Source organism: Centroberyx gerrardi, chromosome 2 (genome assembly GCF_048128805.1).
Source record: "Centroberyx gerrardi isolate f3 chromosome 2, fCenGer3.hap1.cur.20231027, whole genome shotgun sequence".
NCBI lineage: Eukaryota > Metazoa > Chordata > Actinopteri > Beryciformes > Berycidae > Centroberyx > Centroberyx gerrardi.
The window spans coordinates 23085283-23102345 of record NC_135998.1 but is presented as its reverse complement, the minus strand read 5'-3'; the positions used below and the strand labels follow the sequence as shown (position 1 = coordinate 23102345).

The 17063-nt window shown below is 43.6% G+C and overlaps 2 protein-coding genes across 4 annotated transcripts in view; one reads left to right on the top strand and one right to left on the bottom strand.

The window, feature by feature from the left end:
• st6galnac6 (ST6 (alpha-N-acetyl-neuraminyl-2,3-beta-galactosyl-1,3)-N-acetylgalactosaminide alpha-2,6-sialyltransferase 6) overlaps positions 1-17063 on the bottom strand; it is a 216061-nt gene that overhangs the window by 92262 nt on the left and 106736 nt on the right. The window lies entirely within an intron of this gene.
• The window catches only part of garnl3 (GTPase activating Rap/RanGAP domain like 3), a 58413-nt gene that overhangs the window by 5844 nt on the left and 35506 nt on the right, over positions 1-17063 (top strand). For 2 of the 3 annotated variants that reach the window (XM_071911978.2, XM_071911976.2), the window contains exon 2: positions 12998-13067. In XM_071911978.2, the coding sequence (XP_071768079.2) occupies positions 12998-13067 (70 nt within the window). Of the gene's footprint in view, positions 1-5693; positions 6023-12997; positions 13068-17063 lie in introns of those variants that run through there. The other variant, XM_071911977.2, reaches the window with a different exon arrangement.

Genomic DNA, 17063 nt, shown 5'->3' with positions numbered 1-17063 from the left:
GGTTGGTGAGGTGTGGACATTCTCAAAATAACTACTTAAAGGAAAGGAAACTGCAGGCCTCCTAGTATCCTAGTGTATGGATTATATTCAGCAAAACCAGAAAATGTCTTAATGGTTTAATTGTAGTTTTGCTGTTGCCATTTGAAACCACAATCTTCATAATCCACGTTGGCGTTTCTTGGATGTAAGGTGCACTAGTGCTGAACTTGGCACTGCATTTACTTTCTGGTTTGCATATTGTCGTCACCGTCTGTTTTTTTGTTTGTTAGTTTTTTTTTTGCTATGCAAATTGCAAAATCACATAAAGAGAAACACACATTGGCGCATACACACAAACACACACAAATGCATACACACAAACACACATGAACACACCATCTATTATTGAGCAACAGGCTTCATTTGACGTCACCTAAACAGGTAGGTGTAATTAGGATAGATAGCCTCCATATGAACTCATATAATGTTTCTCAGACATGCGGACTGCCATTTCACCCTCAGTCACATACACACACACACACACACACAGACTTCCTTCTCAATCAACTGTGGTAAAAGTTGTAACCACAAGAGGGCAGACTCTTCCCATACGTATGTCAAAATAGAGTGATGTGAATGAATGGTGGACAATGGTGGTAAAAATATGATTTAACAAAAAAAACAAATGGCATTCATGGCATTCAAATGGCCGTTTGATAATGATGTAATTTAGTACAGTATTTACATCATTTTTTGTGAAACAGCATGAGCTTGGATGGATTTGGTTCCGAGCACAAAACCTGTGAGTGAGAACCTTTTAGAGATGACGTACCTGGACTTTGGCAGATTGGTCTGTCACACCTTACCACTAGGAGGGGGTGGTGTGTTGAGAAGCAGTGACAGAGTTATCAGGGGGGCAGGTGAATCCAAGTGGCTACAGCTGAGGCTTTCATTCAGAAAAATCAGGCTCACTGTGTTTCTTTGTGTGTGGAGCAAATTTCTGTAGCCTAAAGAGAGAGAGAGTGACAGTGAGACTGGCTTGTGCAGATATGATGCCAATATGCTAACATGTATTTAATCTTTAATTATAATGAGTGCTTTTGTGGCAGTAGCATTGAACAATATAAACTGCTCTTATTGCAAATGAAGTACTCATGTCTCCTACTTAACTATTTTAACAGTGTTCTGTCTTTATTGTGGAGAATGAGACTCCCACCTATTCCTGTGTCTACCTTAGCTGAGAGGGTGAATCATTCTCACTCCTATTCAGGGCTGCCACAATTATCAGGGTTATACTACATTGGTGGCTCTCCCATTGAAAACCTAATACTGTATCTACTGACCACAGGTACATATGCACATCCCATACACATACATGCATATGTGTGCACGCACGCACACACACACACAGCGTAGCTAAGGGCCGAAGGGCAGAGTGATATCCGGGTCTGGTCTGATCGTTACAGACAAAAGGTTAATTCACCTGATCACGTTTAACGAGAGGACCGTCATCAATTGCCACTGCCTGACATAGTGACATTTTGCTGGGGCCACTTGGTGACCTGTTGGCATTTGGGATGCACTAGAAAGAAGGGGCCAGGGTCTGAATCCAAATCATCCCTGTGGCTTGTGTGTGTGTGTGTGTGTGTGAGAGAGAGAGAGAGAGAGAGAGAGTGTGTGTGTGTGACAATGTGGGGAAATGATTGCCATGTGTGTTTCAGTGTACCGATGAAATATATAAGCTTGTCAAATGAGCCCACACCTCTCTTAATCAGTGACTGCTTGCTAAATACTCTAATTGTAAATATGCTGGTTTGCACAATGTCATTGAATTCATGTATGCAAATAGAAATTGCATCATAAAAATGAGTTTGAATCATTTTACTAATTTTTACCAAGAGTAGCATTGTCCAAGCTTGACGTGTTAAGCTCACTATTTTGCTGCTTACACTGTGCCAGTGTATTGTGCAGAATCTATTACACGCAGCACAATGGATGACTTATGCCACAATCAACTGAAGCCATTTGTCATTATTGCTTCCTCCCACTGGTTACATATTATCCAATGACAAAGGCTCATCAAAGCAGAGTGACATCATACCAGCTCTTTTGATTTGCATGTTGCATCTATCTGGATGTCTGTGGCAGATAAAACCCCTCTGTTATTATCAGTGTTGTAGTATAGTTCAACTATTATGTCATACAGCGTGTTTTACAGTGTGTACAACATGTGTATCTATATATAATAATCTTTATGTATTTATTTATTCATTGTTTAACATATATATTATGTATGTAAATGACTCCCAGTGGGATCCCCTACGATGTCAATAACAGCACTTTTTCTCAGTTAGCTTACAGTAGTTAAGCTCATTGTGTGCTTCCTCACACATGCGCTCACACACACACACACACACACACACACACACACAAACAAAAGGCAACAGAGGCCCTGTTCATCCTACGCGTGGGAAAGGTGCTGCAGTCTGACATGGCTTAGTCAGTGAGACTAAAGGGCCGGAGTGGCAGCTGTCCAGAGGGAAGGCAGCATAGCTTCTAGGGATTAGCACACTATTGAGTCAAGAGCCCCTGATCCACACCATGCAGCCTCACAGGCTTGTACTGTTAAGACTAACATACGCACACACACACACACACACACACACACACATTTTGCATACCTACGCACTATAAACCTTACTAACACATAGATTGCTAAACCCACACACTGTAATGCTTACACCTACATATGTTTATTTCCTGGTATTTGATGTTACATTTGTCTGGGGAACACAAAGCCTGGGATACTGCATCACTGCCAGGTCCCATGCACACACACACACACACACACACACTGATATTTATTGAGGGTTATGTGCTCATTGTGAATATTTCACTTCCCATCTCTAATGCTGAAGCGATGAATGGCTCCAAAGGATAAAGTTCAGGGGGTCACTCAGCACAACAGAAAATTGTGCATGTGTGTGTGTGTGTGTGTGTGTGTGTGCACCCTTTTGTCTTAATAGCACATAGCGGCTTGATGATGCACAAATGCAAAATATGGAGAGACATTGTTTGAGTCATGTGAATCCACGAGCAAACAGCACGAAGACAGAAAGAAGGCGGTGTCCGGCCTGAAGATTAACGCTTGGATCTGTTTGTCGTAAAGCACTTTAACGCTCGCTCGTTCTGTTAGGACAGTAGGCAATCGATGGGCTTAAATCTTAAAGAACTGTGTGTGTGTGAGTGAGTGAGTGTGTGCATGTTGTGAGGAATCAGTGGATTATATTCATTATTTCTTTCTCTCACTCTCCATACTGGGCTGCACTGTCCATAGCACTTCTTAATGACAATGCTCTTAAACATGCAGGATGCTCTTAGGCCACAATATACACATTAACAGGTTCATCTTTGAAGAGGAAGTCTTCCGTTGTTGGCTTCCCTTGTTGCAGACAACCGTTAAACCAGCAGCCCTTATGCAAAGGACACGGGGGGACTGTGGCAGTGTGTGTCAAAGAAGCGTAACAATAGGGAGGCTGTGCTTTGAAGTTGTGTTTATGCGACAGGGTATGAGTGGTTCTGTGTGTGCGCTCATTACCCTCGGGGCTCTAATTAGGGGCGGGGGTGTTCAAGCATCTCAGGTTGGTTGTTTGTAACTCAATCCCGACGTGAGAATGAAGGTGTCGCTTCATTTCAGTGATCCTTCTGAAAATGCTTTTATTCCAGGCTCCAGGCAGTCACAGATTACAGCTACATTTCGGCGTGAGCTATTTTTAAAGGTAGCGACATTCAAAGAGAGAGAGAGAGAGAGAGAGAGAGAGAGCGAATGCCTTGCTTTCCTCTGTTGGTAGCTATAGGTATTTTCTATGGTGTAGCGTGCCACAGAGGGGGGTTTCTACTCATTAAAAATTGATGAGCAGCTGAGTGCTGTGTAGCCTGAGCTGAGCATTCCTGCACTCTTTCATGTCGTGTGTAGAGACTGAACTGGAGACACAGGCTATGGCTGGGCTATTGTGAAGGTATCAGATTTACCTCGGCTCACATTTCACCTGCTATTGTGTGTGTGTGTGTGTGTGTGTGTGTGTGTGTGTTTTTCTCTAACTCTTTGCCCCTGGGTAGCCAACAGTCTAATTTACTGTTTTCTTCATCTCTCCTCCCCTCACATGTTTTCATTCCCTATGTCCTAAATCCCATTCTTCCATAATGTATTGACAAGTCCATCCGTCCCTATTCTTCTTCTACCTTTACTTTACCTTTGCTTATAGCTCAGTTGGAGACTCTGATTAAGGTAGCAACAGAGTGTAATAAATGCAAATCTCATCTCTCTCTCTCTGTGTGTGTGTGTGTGTGTGTGTGTGTGTGTGTTAAGTACTTGAACAAGTGTCTTTTTGTGTCCAGAACCCACCACACAATGTTAAACAGGCGGTGAGTTAATCAAGCGAAAGTCTTGGAGATTAGAGGAAAGGCGTGAAGGAGGAGGCAGATATTGAAGAGAAAGATAAAGAGTGAAAGATGAAGGGAGAGAGAGTCGAAAGAGAGAGAGAGAGAGAGGGAGAGATGCTATGATGAGTGAATGACCTCATCATCGCCTGGACCTGGCCGTTGAGTGGGATTATGGGTGGGCCCAGGGCAGCGAATAGGGCTGATTGATTGGTGAGGATCTGAGAGGCCAAAGACTCTGCCTGCAGATGCTCGCTCTCTGTCTCTCACACTCTCTCTCACACACACATACACAGATACGTGCACATAGTCACCCACAATGTAACACCTACACACCCTAATACACTCACACTACCAAACACACACACACACACACACACACACACACTAACAGCATTCAGGAAGAGAAAGTCATTTGCAGATTTTCTGTTTTAAGTGGCCATGGGTGGTCTGAACGCCTGTATGGGAAAGATCAGTCACAGGATAGCTCTTCATCCTCTCTCTCTATCTCTCTCTTTCTGTTGCTAGGGGTTTGAATTCCACCCATTAGGAGTTTTAATAGAAAATATTTTATTCTGCACAGTCAATAATTCAAAGTGCCAGGCCAGAGGGACTGTCGCAGATGAATTACAAGGCAGCTGAAGATACTAACTAACCCGTTTATCTGCTCCTTAATGGTGTAGTTCATAAAAATAAAAAAAAATGCCCATAAGCCTATATTAGACTGAAACATTATTGTCCCCCAGTCAATGGTGCATCGCATTTGAGAACAGAAAATATATGCACGTTCCTTTCCTTTTGACTTTTTTACTCACACAGGGTGGGGTGGGTGGTGTTTGGTGTCGTGCTAACCTCAGACATGTCCTGTATCCTCATATTGCTTTGCGCTCCAGGATACTGTAACTGTAGAGAGGCATCGCATAATTGACGGTGATGTAACAGCTGTGCTTTTCACGTTGCAGCGACATGACACGAGCTCTTCTGAATGATGCCTTTTGCTCCGCAGAGGACGCCAGCGACACTGTGCCCCAAATGTAGCCCGGCCGCCTAATTGTCATAGATTGAAATGCACTATTGATATGCATGAGTGTGTGCGTGTGTGTGTGTGTGTGTGTGTGCGAGAGAGAGAGAGAGAGAGAGAGAGAGAGAGAGAGAGAGAGAGAGAGAGAGAGAGAGAGAGAGATGAAAAGGCAGAGCAAAAACCTTCTGCTCCGTGGTGCAGGCGTACCAGAGTGTGTGTGAGTGAGAGAGAGAGAGAGAGAGAGAGAGAGAGAGAGAGAGAGAGAGAGAGAGAGAGAGCTCATACAGTAAACACAAGCTCATAAGGCACGGTGTTTTGAAGAGGAAAGCCACTCTGCCACATCATGCTGTAACCGACCGCGCGACCAGGGAAGAGAGAAGAGCCGGAGAGTCCGACCAGACAGACCGGCTTCAATCAGTTTGTTCTCGGAGTTTGCGCTGCAGTGATGATTCTGCGTTTCTAGCGAGAGGAGAGAGAGACAGAAAAACGCTGGTTTGTTGCTTTGTCTGCTGGACTGACATCGCATGGGGACATGAACAGTGTGGATCCAGCTTCTAACAAACTGTTGACTTTCAATCAACGGTAAAAAAAAAAACTAAAAAAAAATGCACATTTTCCTACTCTTGTGTTTGACCATTAGCGCTTTTGCATGCCACCTCTCAGCGGTAGGTACATCTGTTGAATGCACAGGTCTCTCATCGGTCTGTCATAACCCTGCAGCATTGACATATATTATGCAGCCCCGAGCAGGCAAATTAACAGGATGAAAACACCTGCTCCGGTATGAAACCATTTACTGGTGCGTAAAGTATAGGCTACCCTCTGCATTTTCCTCCCCGTTGAATAGTTTATATTTTCAATAATCAGCTGTTTGGGTCGAGTGTTTGATACTTATCGTGTTGTCCTCTGTGTCAACTGCATGATTCATTGATCGATTTCCATTTACTCTGGGATGGGAAACTGAGCGCCACTCGGTTGTTATCCGACGGCTGAATCCACAAGTCTCCAGCCCGGAGTAAAGCCCCGGCTCCTCGGTGTAAACATATTAAATATACCCAGGCTGTCCGCCACCACACCGTTCAATTCAACCACAGCGCTGCTCGGGTTTATGTGCAGCTTTGTCGTCAATATTGTGAAATTTGAACTGAATTAGTTTAGCGCTGCGGATAGCCTATGCATTGGCTTATCGATTGGGTTGTTTTGTTTTTTCGGATGGCAGACATTGTACACGAATGTACACGGAAAATCATAAATTATTCATGCGATGCCTTTCAGTTCGCGGTAGAGTGGAGTTGCATGCACCAAGCGGCTCTGACAGCAGGAGAATAACGCAGGTATGATGCGGTCAGTCGAAAACCCAAACAGTGAGGGCAAGCATAAACAGCGCTCCCCACCTGGAATCCACTTTGCTTCACACCTTGCAACAGACTTGAGATGCAGCCTGGTCCAAAGCTGCTTCCTCGCTCATTCCCAGCCTCTTATATGGATCCGACAATTACATTGCCGCAGCTCTGTAGCCTACCATCAGAAAAGCAACGTTGTGCACTTACAGCTTCAGCTGCAGTGGTACCAGAACAGAGAGTTCCGTTTCCTTTCAGTTTATAACATGTTTTTTACCCCTGAGTAGTCTTGAATTGTTGAAAAGAGCATTCTTCATTGTGGTAGTGCATGTCCAAGTTAGTAATGACTTCTGGCTTTACAATGGAGGGTTCAAGCCCAGTGTGTGTGTGTGTGTGTGTGTGTGTGTGTGTGTGTGTGTGGTTCTAGTCTTGGTTTGGGTGGATTAAGAATCACCTTCATCCTCTTCGTCATCATCATGATCATGGCTTGCTATGGATTCTAGTTACCAAACTTCAATTAGACAGTGTTTATGCCAATGGACTGCTTTGTGATTCAGCAGTTTTGCTTTGCCCATATTTGATTACTCAGTTTGATGATGCTGAATGAATATATTAGGTACAGTATAACCCACAGACTGGATTCGAATAGTATGATGGGTTAGTGTTTATGTGTGTACTGCGCATGTTGTGCGCCAAGCAACTGTACCCTTACTATAGTAAACACATTTACAATAAAAAGCTTTGATGCATCCATCAGATAAATTAAAATCAGACCAATTGAAACTGGTTTAACAAAGGCACGAAAGATGGTTTGAAGTTCAACCGGATGTTATGAAAGTGAAAAAAGCATACAAAGCACTTCAAAATTGTATCTCTGTTCACATTCACCAGCATCAATATGCACCCATGTGGTAATAGCTTACTAGTTGCGCCATTGCGGTGGCTAACCTATAACCATTTCCTATTAGTGCTGCGGCTGAACAACAGAGTGAACATTTAAATTATTTACATCATTCATAAGGCGTTTTCTCAACTCAAAAAACAGGAGCCATCAGAAAATACTCAAAAAAAATTTACATAAAAAAAACGTACTGGTGTTATGTAAATATCTGTGAGACGTGTGAATGTGTGTATGAGACAGGCAAGGTGTGAAAGCCTGCACAATCTTAAATAGATTACTCAGAATATGGCACCAGCTGATGGATGTTGCTTGATTGGCTTTTTGTTTTCACCGTGAGTTTCACCGCTCCTCTCAACAGTCATTTTGAGTCTGGCATTGCTTCCAGATCTCTTACCAGCATCAAGATCCTTTTGATGCATTTGGCTTCTCTTTCTAATAATCTCCAAAAGAGTTCCTCTCAAAGTCTTCGGATGTGCTACCATCTTTGGCGTTAATGCATGAGAGGTAGGTAGCCAAAACAGAACAGATAGTGCGCTTGTCTCCCACAGCATCTTGCATTACAGTTTTTAATTGGAACAGCTCAGGTGGAAGGATTGGCAGCAGAGGGTTTGACATTAGCGCCTGCAGGGTCATCTGAACCTGTTGTGAGGCCATAGGGCTAGATATTATTTCTACTTCACACCTCAATGGAGACTTCCATCGGCCACTGTCTATTGTCTTGCAACAGAAAGCAAGGTTTTTGACCTTTCCCTTACTCCGCGGGCAGCAGTTGCATAATTAATATGCATTTAACCTCTTTTTGTTGCAGAGCTATTTTTTTTTTTTGTCCAAGTTCCATGCTTTTAAGGACTTTTTTGGGGGGATTTAAAATGAATTTGCCCAAAGTCAGTGTTAACTACAGATGCTGACGTTGCACCATTATTGACCACAACCCCCTGGTCCATTTTGTCTTCCAATTCATACTTCAGGGGTTTGCATAAAAATGTACTTTGGAGTGAATATGGATGGACCCAGAACACACAACAGGTCATAAACCGAGCTTACATGCAAGAGGATTCCTCTTTTTTTTGAAGCTTTGATTCTTTGTGCTTACTTAAAATCTGATTATGTCCTCTGCACTCCATTGCGCCCCCACAGCTCTCTGGACAGGTAGGTGTTCCTCATCGAAGTTAAGCTCCTCTGCCCCCTCAGCTCGTTCCTCCTCTGGAATAGATGTCAGCACAGCTTGACTGTTGCTTATCTATTCTGTCTGATAGAAACCACCGTGTGCACAAAAGGTTCTCAGTTCACCACATTGCTTGCATTGCTTTTGCTTTGATCTGACGCAGACATAGCAACGTAGAAATTCGCTGCTGATGGCTTGTTTTTGTTCTCTTCAGCAGTTTTTCACTGGGTTTTTCTCATAAATGCACCAACCGGAAGAAGAGGTTATTCCAAAGAAATTAGCCATCATTCTGTACTTGATCAGATTGTTGTTGATGTCCCCATTTGGCCAACATAGAAAGCAAACAAAATGACAGTTTGCTTGCTGTGTTACATTCCCCCAAGAACCCTAATACGATTGTAGGCCAGAAGCGGTGTAACTTTTGTCCAAAATCTCAAGACTATAACTTAAACACTAGGGCTGAATTTCTGGTGTTTCCATTGAGAAGCATCGGCCTTACTGTAGGCTCAACACCATGATTAGATACCATAATAACTAACTTTATCCAACTAACCGTTCATCCAGTTAAGCTAACTATAGCCAGTGCCATCTCTCTTTCAAGGAAAGTAGCTATTGGCTAATTTGCTTGCGACCTATTAAAATTTAGCTCTTAGCTCTACCTTTTTCTGCATACAAGCGCATGAATATTCCAAAACCTATTCGGGTTCTCAAATCCACATTGATAAATTACGAAGTCCTTTCTCAATGATACTGCATCTGTATTTTCTATTTTCTACAGTTTTCTATGAATGATAGAATTATTATAAAATGATTTTGTGATTGACAAATGGGGATTTTCTCAGGAATCAATGCAGCTAGTACTGGCACTAGTTTTCACTTCCATATAACATCTGTGACATCTTTAAAATAGTCTTTGTAAGTTAATTTATATATAAGTTATTTTCAACCTGAGATTGATAACACAAGTGTATTAAAATATCTATCCATTTGAAAGAGGAAAAGCAAATATTGGACAGTGAATATTTTGTGTTACCAAGTACACAAGAAACCAAATTCAGAACGGCAATGACATTTTTCCTCTGGGCGATACAGCCAAACCGGAAGTTTTGCACGTATCAACTCAAACCAAATGAAGCCAAACTAAAACAACACAATAAAAGGATGCATTAGTATTAAGACTTTAATGAAGAGTATTAATATTTACATTATTTAGAAGCCATTTTCTCAACAAACATAAAATGGCTCCAACAATTATCCTCGTTACCCCTGGCACCATTAGCAGGTAATGAAACTTCACTAAAAGTCCCTTTTGAGTCACAACCACTAGTGAGATGTTGATCGAATGCCCATGTGATTTAAAAACCTCAAATGGCCGTGAATGTTTTGCTAATTTCAGACTGGGGCCTCTGATCATTCATTACGCATCTCCCTGTGTGCTGTTATAACCAGAAACTGTCTCCTAGTGTTGTGATGGTGGGACTCTATTCCCTTTCAGTTCAGTCCTAACCTTTAATGTCCATCCATAAATACCTAGACCTTTATACCTCACAGTTAAGCCCCAATATAGTGAAATCTCTAGAGAAGGGGATGAGCTTAATTGGGGGATGCAGTTGTTTTCATTAGGCCCAAAGAGGCAGGGAGGGTGCACCTGGGAGGATTTTAATCACTTAATCACCCCCATCCCAGGCACACCCACCCCTTTCCATGACCCCCTTTCAGAGGACAGGGGAAGGGCAGGAAAGATGGAGAACTGGGGGCTGAGAAGTAAAAGAGAGAACACAAATACGCTGAGTTAGCTGTGATGGAGGATCTGATGGAGCTCCAGCAGACCCCGCCCTCATCTATCTAGAGAAACCAAGCAGGACGAGGGAGAGGGGACTGATGGACACATCCTGTAGCATAGATACACTTTAAAGACACTTCCTTTAAGCCTGAGTGTACATTATGTATTAGCACCCCCCGCTCTGCCTTCATCTCCTCTGCAGAGAGAGAGAGAAACCCAACCAGGGAGTGGGGGGTTAGATAGAAGAGGAGAGGGGGAGGGGGTCCAGAGAGAGAGAGAGGGAGCAAGAAAAGCATGGAAGCCAAATCACCACTCAGACAAGCATGTAGTCCTGGATAACCAACCATGTATTCCTTCCACCTGCCCCACCACCCACACACACACACACACACACACACACAAATCCAATATGGTATAAAAGATATCTGCCTGCATTACACAATTATTTACTGCCTCACCACATGCATGCATCAGTGCACACACATGCATATACAATCGCACAGATGTAAAGGAACCGGTGCCATGGTGTCAACACTGCAGTCTAACCTTTCATTCCGCTAGAAAGAATTTCATATAAGTAACTATCCCTTGTGCTCCTTGTGCTGACCTCGCTTGGAACTTAGAGGAAACGGAGTTGGTTCATTTGGGTTATCAGTTGTGCACCTTAGAATTATGCCAAGCGCTTGTTTTTGCTTCCGCGAGACCATTTTGAAACCATGGGTTGCCGTCAACTGACATAGGACGCAGCTTCCGTTAGAAGCGCAGTGTGATGGCAGGACGGCTTTAACTCACATAAGAGTCTACCTCGGCCAATAGCTGGTCAGGTCTTGACTATCTGGTGCTGGCTATCTCTGTTGGGACTGTAAGGTGCTGGCCATTGTCTGCTCTCATTTGCCAGTCCCTTGCCTTCTCTTGTGGCCCAAACATGTGCTGTATTGTCCTTGGGAAAGACTATCTTTCAGATGATGATGTCTTCTCCTGGCATCTGTAGGTTTGTAGGCCGCAATATTAATCAGTCTAATACTATATGCCTCATTTTAGTTAGTTCTCTCTAACTAAGCTTCTTTTTCCTCTACATTTTCCCCAGTTTATCCACTGTCCCTGCTTGGTTTGAGAAATTGCTTTGGCGTACCTTGCCACTTCCTCCTGGCAATGTATTTGCTCCACTATTGTCTTCATTTCTAATGGGATTTAAGCAAATTGTTTTATGACATTTGATACTCTAAAGAAATCAAATGCTGCCCACAGAAGGGAGCTGTCAGACCACTGCTGTTCTCCTTGGCCGAGAGTAGATGATCCTCTTGAAATGATGTCCTAGTTCCATTTTGTTCCTTTCAAAGAGTCTGTGCCTTTCGTAATGCTATCAAATTATTCTTCAAGTCTACCTGGATGGGTATGGGTCAGTAGTGATATGCCTGTCACCCAGAGAGCTATACAAACACTAATGCAATAGAGCACACACACACAATCACATACACACACATTGTGCTTGAATGTCGTTTATTGAGACGTGATTATCAATGGCCGATTTTTTGCCTCTGTTTTGAGTCCTAACTGCTAACAAAGTTCTGGCAGTGTCAGAAATCTTGAGGAATAGTGTGATGAATACTGCAGGTGTTACATTGGACTCGGCCTCCAGTTTCAACCAACTGCAGTGTAATGGCAGGGCAGCTTCAACTCACACAAGACCACAATCATAGTGTCTCCGTTGGTGATATTTGATATTATGGTATGTCTCTTCAGAATGGTTTTCAGAGTTTGATGCCTATAAGGGAAACTTTGAAACCCTGCTATTAATTTTGAGAGAACAATGTGAGAAGTCCGTAACTGTGTGTCTCTGTATCTTTACTTTTTTGAGTGTACTTGCATGCTTGTGTGTGACTTAATGTCTGTGTGTGTGTGTGTGCATGTGCATGTGTGTGTGTTTGTTTTGTGTATGTATTTGTGTTTGTATAGTATGTGTGTGTGACCCAGCAGTCTGCTCTCCCAGCCAGTCTCCATCTATCACTTTGACTTAATCCAATCAGGACCCTCATCTCAATCAGAACTGGGTTGGCCACCGCTCCCGGGCCAGTCACCATGCCGCTGCCAGCCTCACCACACCGACCGAGAGACAGGCAGAGGAAGGGAAAGAAAGGAAGAAAGAGGGAGGGGTGAGAGAGAGAGAGAGAGAGAGAGAGAGAGAGAGAGAGAGAGAGAGAACACAGTGTGAACAAAGTGACAATGGACAAGGAGACAAAGTGAGAGAAAGACATGGGGGAAAAAAAAGATGCTGCAACTGCCACTTGTATGAGTGTGTTATACAGTATGTGTGTATGGTGTGATGGAGGAGACGGACCATGTGTCTGACCGTGCATTTGTGTTACAGCTCTGCCTCGGAGGACTTGGGCTGCAGGCGTGGAGACTTCAGCAGGAAACACTATGGTTCCGTCGAGCTGGTGAGTCCCACTCACACTGCATTCATCTGTTTGTGCCTGTCTTGGTGTGTTCTCCTCTCTCCTCCTTTCTCCTCTCCTCCCCTCCCCTCCCCTCTCCTCTCCTCTCCTCTCCTCTCCTCTCCTCTCTCCTCCCTCCTCCTCGCTCCTCTCCTCCCCTCCCCTCTCCTCTCCTCTCCTCTCTCCTCCCTCCTCCTCTCTCCTCTCCTCCCCTCCCCTCTCCTCTCCTCTCCTCTCCTCCTCTCTCCTCTCCTCCCCTCCCCTCTCCTCTCCTCTCCTCTCCTCTCTCCTCCCTCCTCCTCTCTCCTCTCCTCTCCTCTTCTCTCCTCTCCTCTCCTCTTCTCTCCTCTCCTCTCCTCTCCTCCCAATGTGGCTTTCTTCTCATCCTCTTCCTATGCTCCTTGTTGCTTATTTCCTTGATGATATCCCCCTCCCTCTCTTTCTCTTCCATTGTCCCTCTCTCCCTCCCTCTCTCTCTCTCTCTCTCTCTCTCTCTCTCTCTCTCTCCCTCCTGTTGGTGTGGAGGGACAACAGAGAGGGACTGATGAGTCATGACGTACTGGGTGTGGTCCAGTGATGTGCTTTGCCAGCATGGATCACAATAGGTGCTTCACTCACAGTGATACAGGATTCTGCAGCCTTCCCAGCCTCCAAAGTTAATTTGTTTTGTTTTGACACTACTGTTGTAAAGCTGCTGCACAGTATGCGTCTTGTGGTTGATTACTAAGCTGTTGAGTCATTGTTGCTTTCGGGTGTTTGTGTGTGTGTGAGAGAGAGTGTGTGTTTTGCCATCAATATGTAAGTGAGTGTGTTTGTGTGTGTGTCTGTGTGTGTGTGTGTGTGTGTGTGTGTGTGTGTGTGTGTGTGTGTGTGTGTGTGTGTGTCCCTCCACTGTGAACTGAGTCTGTACATCCCGATAGCCCAGAAGGACAGGAAGTCCCAGGGTTCCACACTGCGATCTTACTTCCTACCAGAGACACATTGTGGGTTTGTCCATGAGTGCAGCACCACGCGTGTGTCAGATTAGTGTTGAGGAGAAACCACATGCTGCCTATCAGCAGTAGCAGGCTAACACCAAACACAATGCCGCTGTGTGTATGTGTGTGTGTGTGTGTGTGAGAGAGAGAGAGAGAGAGAGAGCAGTGGGAGTCAGAGAGAGAGAGAGAGACCAAAAGAGAAAGCAGTATCCAAACATTGTGGTGAGTGCGAGCCTAGAGGAGGTCACTTCAGATAACCTTAATATTCAAAGTGTGTCCGTCACCAAGCAGTATGAAATGGCTGTTCTTCTTCTGCAGTATACAAGTGCTGTTTTTCTTGTTAGTCTGGTTGGTGGCATCTCCCTGTCTTTGGTTCCTCTGCATACACATAGAATCTGACAAATCATGTTATGCCATACTAACTCCATGTAAGAAGACTGACTTAACCACAGTGAAGTAAAAGCATCTACTGTAATCCATCTTGATGGTTGGACAATTGCCATATGCTATGCAGCGGCAGCAGTCTAGCCTAATGATAAATAGTTTAGCTGGATCAATACAGCCAGCTTGGTGTTAGTTAGTAGCCAAGCTATATAGCAGTGCTAACCATCTTTGCTAGTTTGCTAATTCATAATACCATCTCAGTCTCTATAAGCTCTGTGACCAGATATAAATGAATAAGCACTTCATCTAGCACTTGTGTCAGAAGATATATTTGTAACAAATATGTAGCCTTTGATTCAGACCTTCTTGGGTAACTTGGACAGCTCCCCTCATAACTCAGTCAAAGGACAATTCTGGTATGTATTTTAATATTTTTGTCCAAAGACTGGATGAGTCTGCCATTGTATGCATCTGCTTTGCAGTCTTCCACATAGTGCTTCCCATCATAAGCATGACAGAAATCAAATATGGCCACTGTGTGAGTGAGGTGAATTTAGGGGTTTAACCCAAGAAATTACAGAAAAAAACAAGTTTCTGTAAACCTAAAAACAAATAATCACATTCTATCCTGTCAAAAGCTTTCTCTGTATCTAAAGATGTGACAACGTCTGGAGGGAGAAGAGGGGCTGAGGTATGGATAATAGAAGAGTCTATGGATAATGGAAAATGAATGGCGGTCCTTGATGAACCCTGGTTGGTCTTCAGAAATAACCTCAGGGAGGACAGACTCTTTAGCGATGATCTTTGGTTCTTGGTTCAGGAGTGAAAATGAGACACATGAACCACATTCTATGGGATCTTTATTTTTCTTTTAAAGACGATATATAGTTGCTTGTGTGAACGCAGGAGGGAGAACAGTCTTGTAGAGTCTGGTTCTCACAAGGCTCCATGTCTCCAGGTGAGGAGACATGGAGCAGGAATTATTAAGAAGTCAGCACCAAACATTTCCTTAAAAATCAGTCATAAACTTTACCATCTTCTCTGGAATGCCCGCCATCCTGATCCTGGATCAGTTCTCCGGGTGGTCCACTCTATCCATAAGTGGCTTGCTGTGGGACTTCAGCAACTCACAGAGGGATTCTACCTCTGCAAGCCTATCACTGTAGCAGGACAGCAAGCACTCCATCACAGTGATGCGCTCGCCTTGGGTGTCGATGGTGCTCTGATGGATTCCAGCGACTCGTTAGTGTGAGCAAGAACAATATCCAGCAGAGATGTGATGTAAGGTCTTTCTGGATTGCAGACTGAAGGTTTTCTAAGTCGCTGGGCAGAGGATTAGTGCGTCCTTCATGAGCAGTGATACAGAACTTGTTTGGCTTGGCAAAGATATATGAAGACCTTGTTAGTGCTAGCTTGGGAGGTAGCACAGGCATTCATTGACTTTGAGGTTTGAGGCATGTACGGCTCTATATATTGCATTTTGTGATAATACAGTAATACAATATGTAAGCCACAGGATATGTTATATTTAGTTCGCCAAAAGGATGAGATAAACAGTAAAATTATGAGCTATTTTACTCCAGACTTCTGTGTTTCATTGTGTTTTAAGGCAAAAGCTCTACTGTAGGTCAGAATTTATAAACCTATCTATTCAAAAACAAAGTTAATGCACTTAATTATTCATGAGAAAATGAGTTTGCCAATGGGAAAATGAATGAGGATTTTCTGAGGAATGAAAGTCAGCAGGCACTGACCCTGTGTCCGTGGTATGTACCGAACTATTACTGCTGTGAATCACACTGTGGTTATGTATCTTTTCTTGGCATCAGTTTGTCTATACTGTGCCTCCTTATTCCAGTGCGTGGAAGACAAGTGTTCAAAATGTCTAAACACAAGTGGGAGTTCCCTATTAAGAGAGACCAACATAAGCGGAGTTGTGAAAGGATAATGAGTCATCATGTCTGTTTATTTTATTTTTGGTGTCATGTAAAAGGGAGGTAGGACCTGCCAATAAGAGATGGTACCTCTTCTGTCACAGACGCCGTAGCAGTATGATTCATCCAAGTCCTGGCCTACACACACACACACACACACACACACACACACCAAGGCTAATCCTGACATAAGGAGCTGGATAGGGTCCAGTTTTACTCCAGTTATTTTAAATTCGCAGCTTATGAAGCGCTGCTACCTTGTCAGTGTTTGAAGTAGAAACTGTGTTTTAAGTCCATTACATACTGAATTTATCAACATTTCTACCCAATAACTGTAGAAATAAGGAGTGCTTCTGAAATCCTCTGGTTTGAAATACACTCTTTCTTTTTCTTGGCAAATGACAAATGATAACTATGATTATTGTGAAGTAAGCCTATGTGCTGTTATGAACATAAAGTCCTCAGAATAACGATCCGGGTAGTGAAGCGTAACAAGTCATTCCCTCCACAAAATACACAAACCTGAAGAGACATGGGATTACAGTTTTACTTCCATTCACCCTTAACTCATCTGGAGCTCTAGTTCACAGCGGAGTGCAATATTCATCTGCTAACCAGTTCACTACACTGGAACATGTTGGATACAGGGGTTTTGTTGACTATGGCCTAATGAATGAGGGCGAGAGCTCGGGGAATCGCACTTT